General features: G+C 41.1%; 2 protein-coding genes across 2 annotated transcripts; one reads left to right on the top strand and one right to left on the bottom strand.

The window, feature by feature from the left end:
* The first annotated feature begins 623 nt into the window (after positions 1 to 623).
* pals2a (protein associated with LIN7 2, MAGUK p55 family member a) lies at positions 624 to 10,360 on the top strand. Its single transcript, XM_079164900.1, has 14 exons — positions 624 to 742; positions 2,296 to 2,381; positions 2,901 to 3,019; positions 3,747 to 3,865; positions 5,895 to 6,047; positions 6,633 to 6,782; positions 6,994 to 7,221; positions 7,831 to 7,962; positions 8,144 to 8,246; positions 8,379 to 8,444; positions 8,572 to 8,733; positions 8,833 to 9,035; positions 9,122 to 9,250; positions 9,341 to 10,360. The coding sequence occupies exons 3-14, from the start codon at positions 2,989 to 2,991 to the stop codon at positions 9,515 to 9,517; spliced, it is 1,653 nt and encodes a 550-aa protein (XP_079021026.1). The 5' UTR covers positions 624 to 742; positions 2,296 to 2,381; positions 2,901 to 2,988; the 3' UTR covers positions 9,518 to 10,360.
* A 675-nt stretch (positions 10,361 to 11,035) lies between these two features.
* gsdmeb (gasdermin Eb) lies at positions 11,036 to 16,917 on the bottom strand. The gene is made up of 10 exons (XM_079164125.1): positions 16,815 to 16,917; positions 16,238 to 16,460; positions 15,957 to 16,149; positions 15,438 to 15,612; positions 14,715 to 14,835; positions 14,508 to 14,621; positions 14,043 to 14,170; positions 13,775 to 13,940; positions 13,513 to 13,586; positions 11,036 to 13,389 (listed from the first exon to the last, which is right to left on the bottom strand). Exons 2-10 carry the CDS (start codon positions 16,440 to 16,442, stop codon positions 13,162 to 13,164), a joined length of 1,404 nt encoding a protein of 467 aa, XP_079020251.1. The 5' UTR covers positions 16,443 to 16,460; positions 16,815 to 16,917; the 3' UTR covers positions 11,036 to 13,161.
* Positions 16,918 to 19,051: the final 2,134 nt, after the last annotated feature.

Genomic DNA, 19,051 nt, shown 5'->3' with positions numbered 1-19,051 from the left:
AGCTGAAACTAGATTTAGTAAATGGGATAATGCTTTATGGTGATGGGTGGTACAAATGAGATTATTTGTAGCCAGATGTGGGGGATGGAATATCTCAGGTGCCATTATGGCGGCAAGATCAGATCCAGTATATCTTCCTGATAGGGTAAGTGTCTCCTCAAAGTCAAATTCTTAAATATGTTGTCAGCAGACACTGATATGGTGCATGATGTTTTGCCAGAGTGAGAAGAGAAATCTGTTATTACTGTTAAACTACTCCACTCCACTACTGAATAGATTCAGTAAAACTCTCTAAATGTCCACCTGCTTTGGCACACCTAGTGAGTGTGTGTACAGTCTACAAGCAAAAGCATCCAGAGGTAACGTTGTTTCACATTTTATGTTTAGGGGTCATTGCATTTGGTTGGGGCAAAACAATATTTGGAGAAACTATGGATGCAATTTACCCCCACACACATTCTTTCAACTACCGGTATTTATTGTAGGGTAAAGTTTACAGTACAGTATATGGGTGGGTTGTGCGGGATTTCAATGGGCTAGATGTAACTTGAACGGCATTGGATGTCATTAACACATCACTGTCTGTTTGGACGAGGAACTCAGAGAAGAGGCGCAGGCAGGCACGCTGGAAATGCACCAGCAAGTTAACTAACGTTACTACTGCGCAAGTTGTCTGAGAATTAGGTAACTCTGAAATGGACAGAAGCGTGAAAGAGTGACTGGGTGGCCCTGGTTAAATTAGGTAACGTATCATTCATTCATTCATTCATTCTTACAGACACTTGCAAAACGTGGATCATCATGGGACCCTCTAGTTTCTTGGCTCTCACGACCAGCTAACGTTAGCTAGCTAGAATGAGCCACATGATATCACGGTTAGCTACTAACGTTAGCTACCGACTAGCTACTTTCAGCTAACTGTATCTGACGACTATTACTAACAATAAAACGTTGACCAGCTAAGTTAAAAAAGTTGACTTCGCTGGCTTGCTTGTTGGTTTGTGGTAACATGTCTGTATTTGTCAGTCTGAAAGATACTTGGCGTGTTAGCGCAGCCAGTGTTTGCTATGAATCATTAGCATTGCTAACTTGCCTTCACGTGAGCTACACACTAGCAATGGCTGGCACCAACTTGGTACGGGACGGGCACTACTGTAGCTGACGCCAATTAGGACCTGACAACATGTAGCCGTGGTTTAACGTATTCCAAACATCATCGGATCGTTTACGCTAACATGTTAGCTAAATTACTCCACATAGGAAGTAGTTACACGTGCCCAATGCGCGTGTAACGTTAGCTTCACTGTGAATTTAAATCACAGCAGCCAACACGTTTCTTGAAGGCTGACTTTTTTGTTTAGCTCCACTGTTGTGAGTTACTTTAGTGTCCTTCCACGACATTAGAACAACCTCACTATTTGTGATCGCATCTGCCTTCATGAGCACGTTCACGTCCCATCGGGCTGCTCCTCCATTCATCGAGACCCGCTCCTAACGTATGAAAAGTGTGACTGTTACGTAATAACGTTACAGCACGCGATATGCTTTACTGAGCTATCTGACCTCTCAGTTCTCACAAATATCTTACAATCAATTCAAATACAATTATCCAACCGACCCAGTCTAATTTGTGGGGAAAAACAATATTTTAATAAGTCTCAGCTGCTCAGTTTGTCAATGTAGTCAATGGTTTAATGTGCTATTTGTGTATTTTAACACCAGCAGTAACACATGGATACAGTTAGTTTAATGATCTATACACTTTGATCCTGTTTGAGGTTTTATGGGTGACAATTGTAGCCTACTCCAAAATATTTATGGTTGTCAACAAGTCTGATTTGAATGTTTTTATAATGTGCCAGGCACAGTAGTTGCAGAAGTAGTGTCAGAAGTAACAACTGCTGATGACAACAACAACAACTATAGAACAATGTTAATAGTAATTCAGTGGAATCTAATAAAAGGCTTCTTTTAGTTACATTTGATCTTTTTCAATCCGCTGAAGACGAGTAATACTCCCAGTCTCACTCTTTCTGAGCTGAGCTTGATCTGACTTGGTAGTTAATGAGTTTCTGTAAAAAGGAGAGCGGTCATGTGATTAACTTAGCCAATCACAATGGCTGCATCTACAACACTACTAGATGAACAGGAGAAGTCTGGGCAATGAATGCACGCCTGGGACAGAGAGGACCTTACCTACCAGCATGAGCTGCTTTTATCACCTAGGTGGGTTTTAATGTTGTCTTCAACAATTTCACCATATAAGTAGAATAATGTGATTTATTTTCTCTTCAGTCCAGAGTTACCAGATGAGTGTTTTGTAGAAAACGTGGGGCTCCGTGACGGAGTGCTGCACTGATGATTTGAACACGGTTTTGTAGGTAAGTTTGTGCCTTTCTTGTTTCTTTTTGGTTTTGGATGATTATCTGACATTGTGTAGATTGAGTACAGTGTGTTGCATTGATGGTGTCTATGCAGTTCACACTGTACTGTTAAATGGGACCAAGCTCAGAAAGCACATGTTTCTGTTTGTCCACCTACCCGCTGAGGTATTTGTAGGGCTGTTTTTGCCTCACTCTGTTTGGAGGTCTTGTTTGCACAGAGTCCCCAGAGGCCTCCCTCTGGGTGGCTGGCACAACCTTTAGCCAGAAGGTCAGGAGACTCATCCTTTGTCACTCAATGACCCTCTTTGTCATTCCCGCAATTCATTCTTGCTCTCTGTGCTAACATACACATGTTTTCTGTCTCATGCATCCATGCTCTATCTGAATTTGTTCAACAGCAGCATCTGTTAGTAAATGTCAGTTAAGCTTGATTCATTTCATGAGGTGGCTTGTACAGTATGATGGTCTTAGTTTACAGTCTACTGACTTGTAGGTTTTTTTTTCTACCTTCTCCAGCCCTCCAGGTGTCTTGGTTTCTGTAAGCAGGCGGTTGGGCGGCTTTCGTGTTCCGAGTTTCACCGTCCTGAGCTGAGGAATATTAAACATGACTGTGGCCAATGCAAAGTCTGGCAAAGGTAAGCTGTCAATACAAAGCTCAAAGACAAAGTCCTGACTAATCTTTGGCACAGAACTGTTGTAATGGTGTGTGTGTGTGTGCGCAAAATGTTACATTTCATTACCATTTGAATGGTACTCTGCCCACTGTGCAGGGACAGTTGTGTGGGTGTGTTTGCAGCTGCCTCTGAACTTTCACATTTGTCCCTCTGTGACATTCAATAACCACACATAACAAAAACAAATTGCCACATTTGGCTCATATAGAGACTGCATTCTGTCTACTTCTGTTTCAATCTGAAAGAAATACAAAAGGACTGCTTATTCTCTTGAGACAAACAAAACAGAATGCATGATAAACATGTCATAATTGGAAAGTACAGAAATGTATTTTCTATTAATTTGATCGAAATTATGATAATAATTCTCAGTCTACAAGGCGGATCTGTTGGTAGAACAATTCCTTTGTGACTCAGTGTGCGTGCTTGTTGCTGCTGCAGTGGAACTAAGGGATGTTCTCTGTGAATTGGCCCATTGATAGACTGTCCACTATTGTCCTTGCCTTGTAAGCTCTTATTATACTCGCATTGTTTTGTTGTTTTCATTCTTTTCTTCACTTTAACTGGCTGTGAGCTTTGTCACTAACGTATCGGGCTGCATTCACAAAGCAGTAGCTCTCGAGCTCAAAAGAAGTTACGATTGTGGTTGTTATTCTGTTCACCCAATCTTTGAATCTGTTTCCTTCAGCCATGCAGCAGGTGTTGGACAACCTGAAAGACCTGCCAACAGGCTCAGGAGCCAAAGATATTGACCTAATATTCCTCAAAGGCATCATGGAGAGCCCCATCGTCCGCTCCCTTGCAAAGGTAAAAACACACACACACACACACACACACACACACACACACACACACACACACACACACAAACACAAACACAAACACAAACACACACACACACACACACACACACACACAGTCGCAATCTCATTTGCTGGCCATCAAGCTCTAGCTACAGTTTAGAAGAGGAGCAAATGTCACTGTCAGCCCGAGGAAATGAAGATGTGATCAGTTTCACATGATGCCGATGATGTGCAGGATGACGACTGCTTGCTGACAGTGTACACCGTGAGGCTCAGTAACATATTCCAACTAGAAAGGCATTGGGCAAATGTTTGTTTTTGTGGGCTGGAGGGAAAATAGTTCAAGCCGATCTCTTTCTCTCTCTCTAAAACATGTTGTTTCAACAAGTGTGTGTGTGTACAGCATCTTGTAATGTGCTACCCCGTGGCGGTAACTAATCTTGCCGTGTGCTCACTGTTGCGGTGTCGAGGTTTCAGTTACTTATAGGAAATGTTTCCTGGCCAGTGTGAAGGTATAACTATGCTTCTCTTTTAGAAGAGAGAAACAATTCTGAGATTTACCTAAAGAAGACACATCATCCTCATTACCGGGTTCATACTTTTTTTTCCCCCATATTTCTTTGGGGGGTTTCTACCTGAACATGTTTGGATGCTTTAATGTTTTGTCATGCTGTATTCCTGAATACACCTGTACTCACCCTTTTTCTGAAACACTCCATTTTAGCCCACCTGTCTCTTTTCTCAAGCCGTGGGTGGAGATACTGAGATGGAGGGCGGTATATGAATATATCCTTATGAGCCATGAGCCTGCATGTGACATGAGACACTCAAATCTATGTTCCCTTTAAAAGTATTGTAAACTATTTGCTTAAGCTTGAGTAGACAGAAAACATTCTCTTTTAATACCAGTTAAATCAAAGTTTCACATAGCTAAAAGAGGTTGACGGCATGAAGAACAAAGAGCTTACATAACTCCAATGCAGATTACGGTCACAAAGTTCAACTATCATATCGATGAATAGAATGATTTCTATAGAAATCAGTCACAAAGACAAACTCTTGTCCTCGTTTATAGCAAACGGAGCACTGCTTTCCTGCTACTTGGGCCTGTACGTAGTTTCTGGTGTAACGTCATATCAAATAGAAACAACATTTATCCGTTCATTTCATTAATAGCTTGATATAAGAGCCATTCATTTTTTCCATAAAATCACAAGAACATGGCATTTTGATGGTGCCTCTCTTCTTTAATTTGACAGTTTGTGGACGCAAGAACAGCAACACTTCAAACAATATAGTGTTTTATCAGTTAATGATTAACCATATGGGCTCTTTTCCCTGTGTTAGAAACGTACGCCTTCTCAGAAATGTACATTCATGTTGAGATGCAAAATGACCACAAAAGACCCTTTGTGGACCCTACTGTCAGGTGTCCATCTTATCTACCTCTATGTCATCGGTCTGTTAAAAGGGAACCAACACCCATGTGCTCACTGAGTGTAACTGGGGATGTAGTTCAATGTGAAAGGCTTTTCATATTATCTTCTACCAAATTAACAAATTCCAGCCAGTGGGACGGCATTGACCTTCGTATAAGGAAACAAGATTTACATGATGGTAGGATGGACAAAAATGTTGTGCCGTGAAGCAGACAGTAAAAGTTGTTTTTCAAAAAGTCAAAACATTAGGAATTTACCACAAGAGACCACAAAAAAAACTGCTGGACAAAGTTGTTGTTTCCCTCTAAACATAGGAAAGGGTTATGTCCTCAAAAATAAAGAGTTTATTTGTAACTCTAACCACATTTTCCTCATCCCTAATACAAATAAAGAGGTTGATTCTCATTTTATTTACTGTGTGGTGCTCTGAGCAAACAGCCTGATTAAAAATGGTCTTTTTCTTTTTGGTTCTGTGTGTGTGTGTGTGTGTGTGTGTGTGTGTGTGTGTGTGTGTGTGTGTGTGTGTGTGTGTGTGTGTGTGTGTGTGTGTGTGTGTGTGTGTGTGTGTGTGTGTGTGTGTGTGTGTGTGTGTAGGCCCATGAGCGTCTTGAAGAAGTTAAGTTAAAAGCTGTGCGAGACGATAATGTTCAGCTGGTCACAGAGATCCTGGATTCCCTCAACGACCTGCCAGAAAAAGATTCTACCGCCGCAGAGCTTGTCAAAATCCTTCAGGAGCCGCACTTTAAGGTATCTTTGACCTCATTCCTCTTGTACACAATGTTTAATGGGAGTGAATGGACCAGAGAATTGTTCGAGTGAACGGTCTAGCTTGTGTGGGGATGGATGTCAGAGCATGTTACACCAACCTCTGGTTAATATTCTCCGAAGCAGCTCTCCTTCCTTGTCGCCCTTTATATTCTCAATCACTTACAAGAGGGAGGGTGGGGGTGTATTTCCTTGGGCCAATAGCAGGCTGAGTTATGTGGGTAAAGTCGGGGGGAGAAGACGGTCTCGTACCGTTTCAGTAAATCTTCACATTTGCTGATGCAGTTTGTAGTCTCTGAACAATGCTAACTCTATGTTGTGGCTGCTAAGGTAAGAACTGACTGATTTATCTTCTATTTTATCAATTAGTCGATGCAGATCAAATGCATGTTGCAGTGGCAATCACTGTTGAGAGTTTTGTATTTTGGTGCATGAGCCACATAGTAGTGCTGATTGTTGTCTTTCTTAGTGAGCAAAGGGTGTAAATGTACTCTGTACAGAGATTGTGAACCATACTTTTATTGCCGTCTGTACTTCTCTCTCCCGTTCTTCTTTGTTCTGCCTCAGTCTTTGATAGAGGCTCATGATAAAGTGGCTGCAAAGTGCTATGAAATGCCCCACACTGCGGTGAACAGCAACGCCTTGTTGACGGGTTCACTCATGCCAGCTGATGCTGTCAGGATGATTGGCATCCAGAAGAAAGCCGGGGAACCGCTGGTAAGTTAGCCAGGCATTTATATCACCCACAGTCCTGCAGAGGAAACGTGTTCACTGTTTAATTCATGTCCTCTTTTATTGACCATTTGCTGACTTAGTTTTACATAGTAACTCGACACGAGTTCCTTCTTTCACAGCAACCATGCCATAAAAAAAGATCTCCGGCATGATTTATGAAGTGCAAATGTATGATACTAAACGACTCTTTCAGGGGGTGACATTCCGCGTGGAGCGGGGAGAGATGGTGATCGCACGGATCCTGCACGGCAGCTCGATTGACAGGCAGGGCATGCTGCACACGGGAGACATAATCCGCGAGGTGAATGGCCGTGAGGTCGGTAAGAGTCCTCGTGAACTCCAGGAGCTGTTGGGGGACTGCAGTGGGAGCGTCACACTCAAGGTTCTGCCCAGCTACAGAGACACACCGGCACCTCCACAGGTGGGTGAGGAAAAAGGAAGGCTGCATTTTATATTTTCCTGCCCTGTGGGATACTAAAAATTCTGTGACAAAACTGAATAGAATACTCTTTTAAACTAGCTTGATACCTTGAAACCAGCGTGTTAAGTTCATGAGAATACAGGATGTGTTTGTGGATGTGTAAGTCCCGGTGTGCCAAGTGTACAAGGCGGTCATGCCGTACCTTTCAGGGATTGGGGGAGAACTGCCTGACCTGGGTGATCTCAGAATGTCAGGCTTCTGAAAATTGAGCCCAGTGAGGGTCTATTAATATCACTCCTCACACTATCTGTGACACACGCGCTACTCTATTCACTGGAGTACCCCCTCCGCTTCTTAAAGTAACGAGTACTCACAACAGCTGACGCAGAGGAGCAGTGCGTAGGGTTATGTCATACACTGACCTTTGTGCCAGGGAGGACCGAATGATCTAATTCTACTGTTTGTTTATGTGCTTGTTGGGTTTCAGTTATGGTAACAGTTGTTAATAAAAAGACTAATTGAATATAATGAGTGTAGGAAAAAAGGAAGTGGACATGAACTTTTTTTTGATTTGATTGTCTGATATCTCGTTAACACCCTATGTTGTAGGTTTATCTGAAGCCCCACTTCAACTATAATCCAGCCACAGACAACCTCATCCCCTGTAAAGAGGCAGGCCTGGCCTTTTCCAAGGGAGACATCCTTCATGTAGTCAACAGGGAGGACCCCAACTGGTGGCAGGTGAGAAGATATAGTCCTGACAAGGCCAGTGCTGCTTCGACCAGACAAGTGAGGTGGAATTTACTTTGGAAAGCTGCAAGACGCTAAAGAGGAGGAGAAGCTGTTGGTGACAGATACTTAGACATGGTATCGTTTACTATGTGAAATATTTAATCTGTTAACTGGTCCAATTTCTGATTAGGCACGCAAAGTCGTTGGTGGAGCGACTGGTCTCATCCCCAGTCAGTTCTTGGAGGAGAAGAGGAAAGCTTTTGTGAGAAGAGACTGGGATACTTCTGGTACAGGTTAGTTCACACAAGAACAACTCATTCACACCACGCTCCCTGCTTCTCTTTCATGTTATCATGATAGTCAGAAAAGACATGGCTTTAGCACCACCATGTGGTGATCTAAAACTTTCTTTACATTCATTTCAGGGATGATCTGTGGAACTGCGAAGAAAAAGAAGAAAAAAATGATGTACCTCACTTCAAAGAATGCAGGTGTGCATCACCACTGGATCTTATTTTTGTACATACAAGAAATGTTGTGAAAAGTTTTGCTTTGTGAAACTGTAAGTGCATAGACAAGGTTATGGTACTCATCCAGCCTGTGAATTGCCCTGAACAGAGTTTGACCGATATGAGCTGCAGATCTATGAGGAAGTAGCCAAGATGCCACCGTTTCAGAGGAAAACGCTGGTTGTGATTGGAGCCCAGGGAGTTGGGAGGCGGAGCCTGAAGAACAGACTTATCGTCATGAACCCTCTGCGATATGGAACCACTGTACCCTGTGAGTGAGTGAGACGGGCAGCCGAGGTAGTTGAATTGTCTACGACTAGATTTGCTGCCAGGGTACATGTAACACCTCTCCTCGCCTTTTCATCTCCAGTCACGTCACGACATCCGAGGGAAGAGGAGACAGACGGCCAGAACTACTGCTTTGTGACGCGAGAAGAGATGGAGAAGGACATCAAGGACAACCGTTATCTGGAGCATGGCGAGTATGATGCCAACCTTTATGGCACCAAGATCGACTCCATCCATGAAGTGGTGGATGCCAGCCGTACCTGCATCCTGGACGTCAATCCTCAGGTTAGTCAAAGGAAACACTCTTTCAATGTGTAGGTCTTTCTTTAAACCCCTAAATCTTTGGTTGTGACATTATACTTTCTGCCCAGGCCCTGAAAGTGTTGAAGACTGCTGAGTTCATGCCATTTGTGGTGTTTATTGCTGCTCCTGAACTGGATACACTAAGAGCTATGCACAAAGCTGTGATAGATGCTGGACTTACTACCAAACTACTCACGGTATGTTTTTGAGAGCATTTAAGGTTTCCGAAATACTTTTGATGATGGACCCTTCATCGTCCTAATGTGCTGAATCTCTCTCTGTAACAGGAGAACGATTTGAAGAAGACTGTGGACGAGAGTGCCAGGATCCGTCGGGCATATAGCCACTACTTTGACCTGACTATTGTCAATGACAATCTGGACAAGGCCTTTGACAAACTGCAAGAGGTGGTAGAGCGATTATTCATAGAGCCCCAGTGGGTTCCAGTCAGCTGGGTCTACTGATGTTTTACAACCTACTGGACAGACATTGCTGTTCGAGCTGCTAGGCTTGGGATGAAAGGGGACGCCTTAAGGGACGGAGAATCTAACACTGCAGCCACGGACACATCAGACCTGTGTGAATACGGGTCTTGCGCAAAGCTGGAACAGAGCCACCTTTTCTGAATAGCCAGATTCCTTTCTAGCTCTCTATGCAACTCCCAATGCACAGGAAGTGTACTTATTTATTGGCAATTTCTTTTTAAAGAATCCTTTCTATTCTTGTGGATTGGGAGGAAATGCTGGCTCTTGTGTCAGGATATTTTAAAAGCAAATGCAATTTTTTTTTTTGTCATGTCCTGTTTTAATTCTTCTGCTCCGTATGTAAAATAGGTAAAGTGTATTTATTTTGCAAAAATGAGGAGAGCTTGCTCATTGAAAAGAACGATACCTCAGTGTTACAGTTTACAGTGCATATGTCTCCAGGACGTCATCTCATTTTGTCACTACAAACTTGTCATACATGTAGAATGGTATCTTACTTTTGAGACCTTTCTTCTTCCTCAAGGCTGCATTTATGCTCTGCTGTCGCTGCAGTTCAAACTCATACATGAAAAATGTCATGCGACATTTACAGTCACTGTTTTTTGTACAGAAGAAAAATGAATTCTGTAGTGTTAACCCATTGTTTCTCTTTCACTCAAGCACAACAGATTACATTAATTATGTTGATTGTTTGTCAGACATTTAGATCATGTAAGTATTTCTGACTGTTAGACCTGTCAATATGGTGCTGTCTTTGTTTAAAAGAAACTTTCCACAGAACTCTTGAACAGGGTACTTCAATCTCAGTGAACCATCCCTTTTGATGTGATATTACTAAAACTTAACTGTTTTAAATAAAGTTCATATTTACTTATAAAAGGTATATTTTACAAGAATTCAGAAAAGTCGTATTTTCAGATGTCAAATAAATAACTGTTTTCTAATAATCCACGTTGGTTTTGCTTTGCTCTTTTGGTGGAATTACTTGACAAACGTGTTGAGTATGTGTTCACCAACTGGAGGAGAAGATATTTAACTATCTGAGGTCATGTGTGTTTCCCTAGTATTTTTATGGCCAGAGGCATCATGTTATCCTGTTGTCCCGTCTGTCTGTTCTGATTAGATTTTGGTGGTCAAAGGTTAAGGTCACTGAACTCACGTCAGACCCATTTTAGTGAACATTTCAGGAACACTGTGAGCACATTTTCTCAAATATGGCACAAACATCCACTTGCACTCAAGGTTGAAGTGATCAGAATTTGGTCGTCAAAACATGTTCTTGACCATAACTTGTATGCTGATTATTACAGTTTCACACAATTGTCGAGGAAAATAAAATGACAGGCATGGATGTAAATATATACTGTATATATAGTGTGTGTACACACACACACACTTAGATAAAAAAAAAACGTCAACCAACATCACGTAATTTTGTTTTATTGTTAATTTGTCAAACAAATTTGCAGTCAAAAGTGAAACAACACAGATGTTCATAGTTGTGTAGTGGGTTCTGCTATGCCTGCCCCATTCACTTTAATATAACTAGCACAAAAGTCTGCCACACTGATGTAATTACCCTTCCTCTTTTATATATTCTTTGTCCTATATCAGGAATTAAAGGACACCCCACAGCCAATCAGAATCTAGTATTCACCCAGACCAGGGGTCGGCAACCTTTACTATCCAAAGAGCCATTTTGCTCTATTTTCCACCAAATAAAATTTGTCTGGAGCCGCAAAAGCTATTTGATGTCACAGTTCATAAAGTTTTATATATAGTTATATATACAAAAACTATAGTTTGTTGTATTTATGAAATTATAGAACAAGAGTAAAGACACTCTTATGAAGAGGAGAGTTTGCTGCAGCAGTTGAGGAATCGCTCTTTTTCGCTCATCTCCAGCGTGATACTTTCAACATTACATTTGTTGTCGTTTGTAAATTTCTCGCCACATATCAAGCATATAACAGTCAGACTTAGATAACAGAGGGAATCTAATTCATGCTCTGAAATCAAGTCAAAAAGAAATTCGAGATACATTTATTAAATGTATGAAAAACCATGAAGGTGATACTTTTTACTGTGAAAAGGAAAAAAGGGAAGTAATCAGAAATCTGTGTGTCAATGCATATAAGAGAATAGACAGATGTAGGCTGTGTCAATATTTTGTTGGAAACAATGCCTTCATACAGCGACTTAAACTTCACTCATCTTAGTGGAGCGATAAGAAAAGAGGAAGTGATGGAGGCCATCAACAACTTAACGCTAGTAACAGTCCTGGTCCTGACGGTCTGCTCACTGACTTATCAGCTATATAATGAAGAAGTTCTCCTCACTGCTGTGTACAATGAAGCTATAAACAGCGGATGTATGGGAGACTCCTTTTATCAAGGTGTTTTATGTTTATTGTTTAAGAAGAATGTGATCTGTTGTAAGGTCAGTTTTTACTATTTGCTTTGTTCACTAAGTGCAAATGTTTAAATCCATTTTGAAAAGTGTTTTTAAAGACAGTGAGTACTTTGTCCTCACATCATGTAAACGGTTTGTCTTTTATAAAGACAGTTGTTCCTTCACAGTACAGTGTGTCTTGTAGACATCTACAAGTTGTTGTGATGAATCATCACCTCTAGTTGGAGCTTTCATACTTCATGAGGCTCATTGTGACTTGTTGAATAAACAAACACTTCTAATCTGAATGTTATGTCTTCTCATGTCATCGTTTATTCATTTCATCAGAACTGATCGAGGTCTCCATCATCGATCACATCTTTGAATGACAAATTAAGATAAGGTTCAGAACATACAGGAATTGATCAACAGTAACAAACCTGTTTATGGTTAAACTAAGTATAGGAATGTGGTTCAATTAACATTATTGATGGAGAGGGATTATCAACGATACATCACTCTATAAGGAGTAAATCAATTCATCAAACCAAATGAAAAAAAGTACATTTTAAAGACAATTTGCTCTACATTCCCCCTAGTGCTTGCTGGTGTGTATTTGCTGTATTTGCATTCAGTCTAAATGGAAAACACACTTATGTTCATTTATGTCTTGTTAGTGCCATCTAGTGTATTTTCTGCTTCACTTCACTCGACATATAAATGGACTTCACTCATGCGTTTATAGAAAAGGCCACAGATTACCAGCATTTCTGTATTATTACATGAACGATCTGACACAAAGTATACAGAAGATTGTCCACTTCTCCCTAAAAGAGGATGTCACCGGTTTTTAACACCAAGATCAGTTTATCAGTCATGAGGAGTATTACCAAGTCTATAATAATAGTCTTAAATAAGTAATAGACTCAAAGGGGATCATTTTATGATTGTTATCACTTGTTTTCTCAGATAAAATCAGAAATCAGTGAAAAATGCGCCTCACACTTTTTCCAGAGCCTAAGGTGACGTCCTCAAAATGCTAATGACCTAAATCAATTGATTGTCCATTTTTTCCAATTACCCTACAGAAAAGATGTCTTAGTGGAAATTCTACTGCACCAAAAAGAGAGAGAAAGAAAACACTGATAGAGGACACTTGATTTACGTGTTGCCTTTTACCTCGTTCCAGTGTAATGTTTCAAGTATTGGTCGGATATTAAGGTGTCTTCAGTTCAATCACAGTGGGCCAACGAGGCGAGACCTCTGACAGCGATACACAGGACCAGAGGATGGTTTCCTGGCAGGCTGCTTATTTCCGTCTTCACTGTGTTTCCATCTCTCTTCAGGGACACATTCGAGGATGCAAACAGACGTTCAGTCTTCTCATAGACGTCTTCTGTTAGCGCAGCTAAGCCTGCGCTGCTCAGAGGCAACTCCCCCTTCCCCGATACGCACTGCACCTGGACCAGATGTGACAGGAAGATAAAAAGGCAGTTAAATCAATGGGATGCATCATGAAAAAAAGCCCAAAACTTCCATAACATGTTTTTGTATTCTTATTTGGAGATGCTCTCTTTACTAACCAGTAGCTCCAGAGCCGGTAGCACAGTGGGGCTGCAGCACATTCCCAAAACAGAAAGACAATCGTTTGTCATCTCTGAAAGACAAAGACCCAGATACAGGATGAAAACAGAGCTTGAGGAAATTTGATTTCCAAGACATTCAGCATGCAGAGGGAACTCTGCGACTCAACATACATCTCTTCCTGCCCTTAAATGGAGGTGGGGTTTTTTTCCACAGAGTGAGGAAGTCAAGCAACATTTCAGTTAAGTCCAGCTTTCTCACCATCCATGGCGCTGATAATAAGGTGAAATGCTGAGAGGACTGGTGTGGAATCCACTTGACTAGACTGCTCCAAAAGGTCGAGAATTGCTTGGATGTTCTGTTTTTGGGACTCTGTCGTGGTGACCTCATCCAGGGCAGGTCTCTTATCAAAGCACATCTGTTCCAGCTGAGACAGAAAAAGACACCTAGATTCAAAAGCCAATTTTATAGAAGCTCCAAATGCTTACTCCACAAGATAACTTTGTGTTGACACCACTTCTCTGCTTACCACGCTCTGCAGTGAACAGACGGCCCCTTGGTCCGCCATAACTTTTGGGATTTGTTGGAGTAGAGAAGACCTTGTGGTGGCAGGAAGAGCTGAAAGCAGCTGGAAATGATCTCTCAGTTGCTCCAGCTCTAAATAAAATAGAAAATGGGTACATTTCATCATCCAGCTCCATAGACTAAATGTGTACATGCAGCAGGTCACTAAACATTAAGACTAAACCAGGCACTTTTAAAACAAAAGTATAGAAAACAAACAAAAAACAAGATAAGTTGACACTAAAGACCAATATAGGTCAAAACACATTTCAACAAGCAGTTATCACACCATTATGATAAGACAGGCGGCTTATAATCTGTAGGCTCTTTGAGCCCGTAAAACAACATGCGTTTCTGAACACGTCATGCGCTACAACAACCATCTATAGCCACATGTTTTATGGCTTCAGAGAAGACAACAGTAATTTACCTTGTCTAAGAAGGCTATTTTCAGAGGCAGGAGCTCCAAAGACACCCAACAGTCCTTTCTTCGCAGGGCCATCTACTTCAAAATGCCCAGCGGTGTCTGACATCAGACACAGCTCTGTGGAAAATAAAACATGTTACATTTGAAATACCCCGATGTGAAATGTAACTGCAGTAGAATTTAATCAATTGTGCGTGAATAATTTCTCACCATAGTGCCCATCTTGTTTGATCTCGAGCTCTATAAGGGCATATGCAATGGTAGTGTGGATGGGAATCTCCATGGTGATATTACTGTCGTTACTCAAGCTCCCATTCTCCTTCAAGGACACCTGCAGATTTGCAATAATACCGCCAACATGTGAGGCCAAACACAATGTATTACAGCTGATAAACAGTTGTAATTGCATGGGACATGTGTAGACCCATTTGCTGTTGTGTCTGACTCCAAAGGATGTAAAAATGAGGATGTGGCTGCAATTGAATTCAATGTTAGAAAATGTTTCATCCATCTAGGACATGAACAGTGAATGTTTTGATATCAGTCTCTCTGAATCAAAGAGCAAAGACTTCTTCTTCCTCTACGCGTTACTGCAAACAACACAGAGAGCAACTAAATTAACAAAGAGCAAGATCAATCTAATTGTTCACCAACAGTTGGCAAGAACTTCTTAACAAGAAGGAAAGACATAAAGCTCAACGTCGCATGCAGAACTGAAGTCCAAAAAAAAGTAGGATGCTGCGAACTGAGGTGGAAATAACAAAACATATTAACAAGAATTATTTATAAAATTATCACTAATACCTGGAACATCATGTTGACTCATGTCAACATGATCATGATCATGTTGACTCATCTGTTGTGAGGAACCCTTACACATACATTTACAACCGCTACACTACTATAATAAATGAGTTTAATACGGTACTGTACCTTTGTGCTCTTGGGCCCACAGAGGCTCAGTCCTCCTCCACACTGTCCTCCCTGCTGCACCTCCTCTATGACCGAACAGGGCTGAGTCGTCAAAATACGTTCCTTCACAATCCCAAAAACCTGTCTGGGCTTCTCTTTTGTCTGCTGGACCAGCCCATGGGACATATCCAGGATCCTGCCACGTTGAATTCACAAAAACACAAATGTTTCACATGGGAACATTCTTGGAATATTATGAAATATATACAAACTGGGATTTCTGTAAAATACTGTCTTAAACTTTAAAATACAAAAATAAATAAATAAAAAACATCATCGAAAACCAAAACAAGCAATTTTCTTGCAAGTGTTAATATTCAACCGAGCCTCCTGTTTTGCGTGCAACTTTATGGTCGGACAAAGATCATTCCGGCTGTTTGCAGATCTTAAACACACTGCATTGTCAGATGATATTTACAGTATTTTAACCCTATTTAACTTTATGAAACAGGACAGTGGGAACATGTGGAGGGAACTAACCTGTCTTTGGAGTCTCGCAGCAACTTCTGCACATCCACTTCTTCTTTTTTTAAACTGCCAAATAATGACTGGAGTTTGGAAGAGTCTTTACCCTCTAGGCTGACATTGGCGTGGGTAAAATTTGCATCAATGGTTCCCTCAATGTTGTCACCAAATATCCCTTTGTATTTGATGAAATCTGCCTCTATGACAACTGTGGACAGTGAAACATTTCAGTTTTTCTGTGGTCCTAAAATAATAAATACATACAATTCAGCATACAGAGGGTGTTTGCTGTGTACCTGGCTTTATAGGTGTGTCTCCTGTCAGAATGTCGTTGAGGTGAAAATCAGTTGGAATGTACTTGGGCTTCTGCCAGAGCCAGAAACGTTTGCGCTTCACCACCACTTGCAGAAGAGCAATTGTGTCATTCAGGCTGGACACTGGGATCAGCAAACCTCCACGATCCACCTCCTGCACAAAGTTTCTGGTGGCTGTGGCAAACATCTCCCAGCTGAATAAAACCTGTGAGGGGGACAATGAAGCCGGGTTTGGAAAAGGCAGAGTGAGGACATGTGAGCTCCTCCTCAGGCTGAAAGTGTTCTTGCTGATTCAACACTCCTCACATCATCCACTCCTTACTTCTTTTCTTTAAGATCTCACAACACAACACCATTTAACGACACTGTACTAACAACATATCAAGCGAAACAAAAAAGAAAGAATATTTAAAGAAATAGCCACTAGAAAACCTGTCTAGTAGCTAACGTTACAGGCTAGTAGTCAGCAGTCTCAAGTTGTTGTGCGCGGAAGTTCGTCTGCTTGAAAAACAAAAAAGCATCGGAACCCAATGCAAGTGCTACAAGTTTTACCACTTACCCCAAATCCTCTTTTGAGAGAAACTGTGTTTGCGGCCAGACTTAGAGCAGAAAATCAGTGTCGGTGGAGCAGCTTGTTTTGGACAAAAGACGCTCCGCCTTTCCGCAACAGGAAGCTGTGGGCGTGCTACTGAGGCGAAGCAAAACACAGAATATTATTATTATTAATAATAATAATAATAATGATGATGATAATGCCAATAAAAATATGATTATTATTTGTAGTAGTATCATTATGATAACAAGCTGAAACATATTTATGTTATAATAATAATGTTTTTCTCTGTATTTTTATTTTCTTTGTCCCCACCACAATGAGCTGTTGTGGGTATCAAGCGTCTACTCATTGGCGTTTCACGTTGTGTGAATTGAATGTCTTTCTTTTCGTAAAGGACACAATTGAATATACCTCGCTGAAGTGTAAATGCTCAGTCTGCTCCACATAAATGATGGGATGTGTCAATCATGTTGGACAGCTGTCATAGTTCCGCATAGTTCAAAGACAGCATCGTGTGCAAGGTCAGGCTGATCTACGACATTACTGTGCTGTCTCTGCACCATTGATGGCTATTCGTTGCCACCTAGTGGAAATAAATAAACTATTCACCAGCTTCACTTCACATCTTGAATTGTGTACATATTCCCTGATTTAGATCAGATCAGTCAGCAGTATAGGCTACTTCATTATTAGTATTGAACTAATTAGATTTAAATGGCCAAGTATTGAGCATGTTTTAACTCCATAACTGTCAATGATCTGGGGATGGCAAAATCATCAGCATTGTGTTCCTTCTGACACTTTTGTACTGATGAATGTAATAAACATTTTAGGCACTAGGAGCCACTAGTGTTAGCTCAGTCTTTCAGTGTTTGTTCATCAACGTAACATGGTTTATCATACTACTTCATTATTATGTATTGATGTATTGAGAGACATTATCTGATGACCTTAACTTGTTTCAGAGCTCCATTATTGTTTTTTTAGCCTTTGATTCTAGTTACACTATAGAACAAATGTACGGCAGTATGGACAAGAAGTCAAGCACATCATGTAAAGTGCCCCAAAGCTGTGAATTGAATGAGTAGTCAGTATGTAATTGTGGCTTGAGGCAGAAAACAGTTCGCCCAGCATCTCTGTCACACAGCCAAAATATAAAACTGCACATTGTGAGCTGCACAAGGTATTTATGTCAAGTTTTTGTATTTGGAGAGCACTCTTTCCAACCCACCATAATACCATGGTGGGAGGAGCCTAAAACCTGCAGCTTTGAGCAAATACTCCCATTTTCGAGTTATCTTTCACCCTTGTCCCACATATGAAGTGAACTCACTGGTGAATCTAGTGTTTTATGGAGACTCACCTTTGATCATATAATTGTGTAACAAGCAAGATATTGGCATGAGCTCTTTCAAGATGGTAATGCTCCCATGCAACATGACATTTGCAAGTGTTTTTAACCAAATGCCTTTCATGCCCTCCAGAGGTAACAACTTCACTTTCATGGGGTGTTGTTGCTCTTGCTCACAATTTGATGGCCCTCAGAATAATAATAGAGCTGCTCTGAAAGCACACAATGAACTTCCTCCTTTGTGGACATGTGAGTATCAAAACTGATGATTCAGTTGTTTTTTCTTTTTCTTTTCCTGTTGGCACATTTAATCACCATTTATGACAGCAATGTCAGCATCTCAGTTAAAGGTGCAATGTGTAAGTTTTGGCCACACACTCCAGAGAAATAGGGGGCTGCATTTCACCTCTACTGGGTCCATACAATCTACATTTACAGCCATTAGTTTAAAGAACACTATGAACTAACACCAGGGCAAGAATAAGCAATATCTGACCAAAGTGCTGAAACCTAAATAAAACTGCTATCTAACACCCCATTCTGCATGTGTTTAGTCGATCAGCAAAAGCAAAACCCCAGCGCCTGTGGTCTGATCCCGGGGGGTTGCCCTGACTCCCCGCCACATAAGCCAACTTTCTGCTGCAGCCGTTACAAAACTTAAACCCAGTGCCAGTCCGCTGTGACCCCCGGTGCTGGGGTTTGTGCGGCTGAATGCTAGTTGATATGTCTGCAACACAATTTATAGACTCCTGTAACATAACGTCAACATTTTAACAATCGTAGTTCATTTTTTCACTTTTTTCAACTAGAATTCTGGTCAAGATCTTGCCATTTGCACCTTTAAGTGGAAGTTATGATGACGCTCTGGTTCATAGCTTTCAGAGTTTTG

Source organism: Pholis gunnellus, assembly GCF_910591455.1.
Source record: "Pholis gunnellus genome assembly, chromosome: 8".
Taxonomy (NCBI): domain Eukaryota; kingdom Metazoa; phylum Chordata; class Actinopteri; order Perciformes; family Pholidae; genus Pholis; species Pholis gunnellus.
Note: the sequence above shows the minus strand (reverse complement) of the source record. Positions and strands in the feature narration are given on the sequence as shown.

Bases quoted from the DNA above. Each gene is read 5' to 3' on its own strand.
- pals2a (XM_079164900.1), top strand. From the start codon at position 2,989: ATGACTGTGGCCAATGCAAAGTCTGGCAAAG. The intron at 3,866-5,894 runs GTAAAAACACAC...GTGTGTGTGTAG, and splicing joins TCGTCCGCTCCCTTGCAAAG to GCCCATGAGCGTCTTGAAGA. The intron at 6,048-6,632 runs GTATCTTTGACC...GTTCTGCCTCAG, and splicing joins TTCAGGAGCCGCACTTTAAG to TCTTTGATAGAGGCTCATGA.
- gsdmeb (XM_079164125.1), bottom strand. From the start codon at position 16,442: ATGTTTGCCACAGCCACCAGAAACTTTGTGCAGGAGGTGGATCGTGGA. The intron at 14,171-14,507 runs GTAAATTACTGT...TATTTTATTTAG, and splicing joins AAATAGCCTTCTTAGACAAG to AGCTGGAGCAACTGAGAGAT. The intron at 13,390-13,512 runs GTTAGTAAAGAG...CATCTGGTCCAG, and splicing joins TACCGGCTCTGGAGCTACTG to GTGCAGTGCGTATCGGGGAA.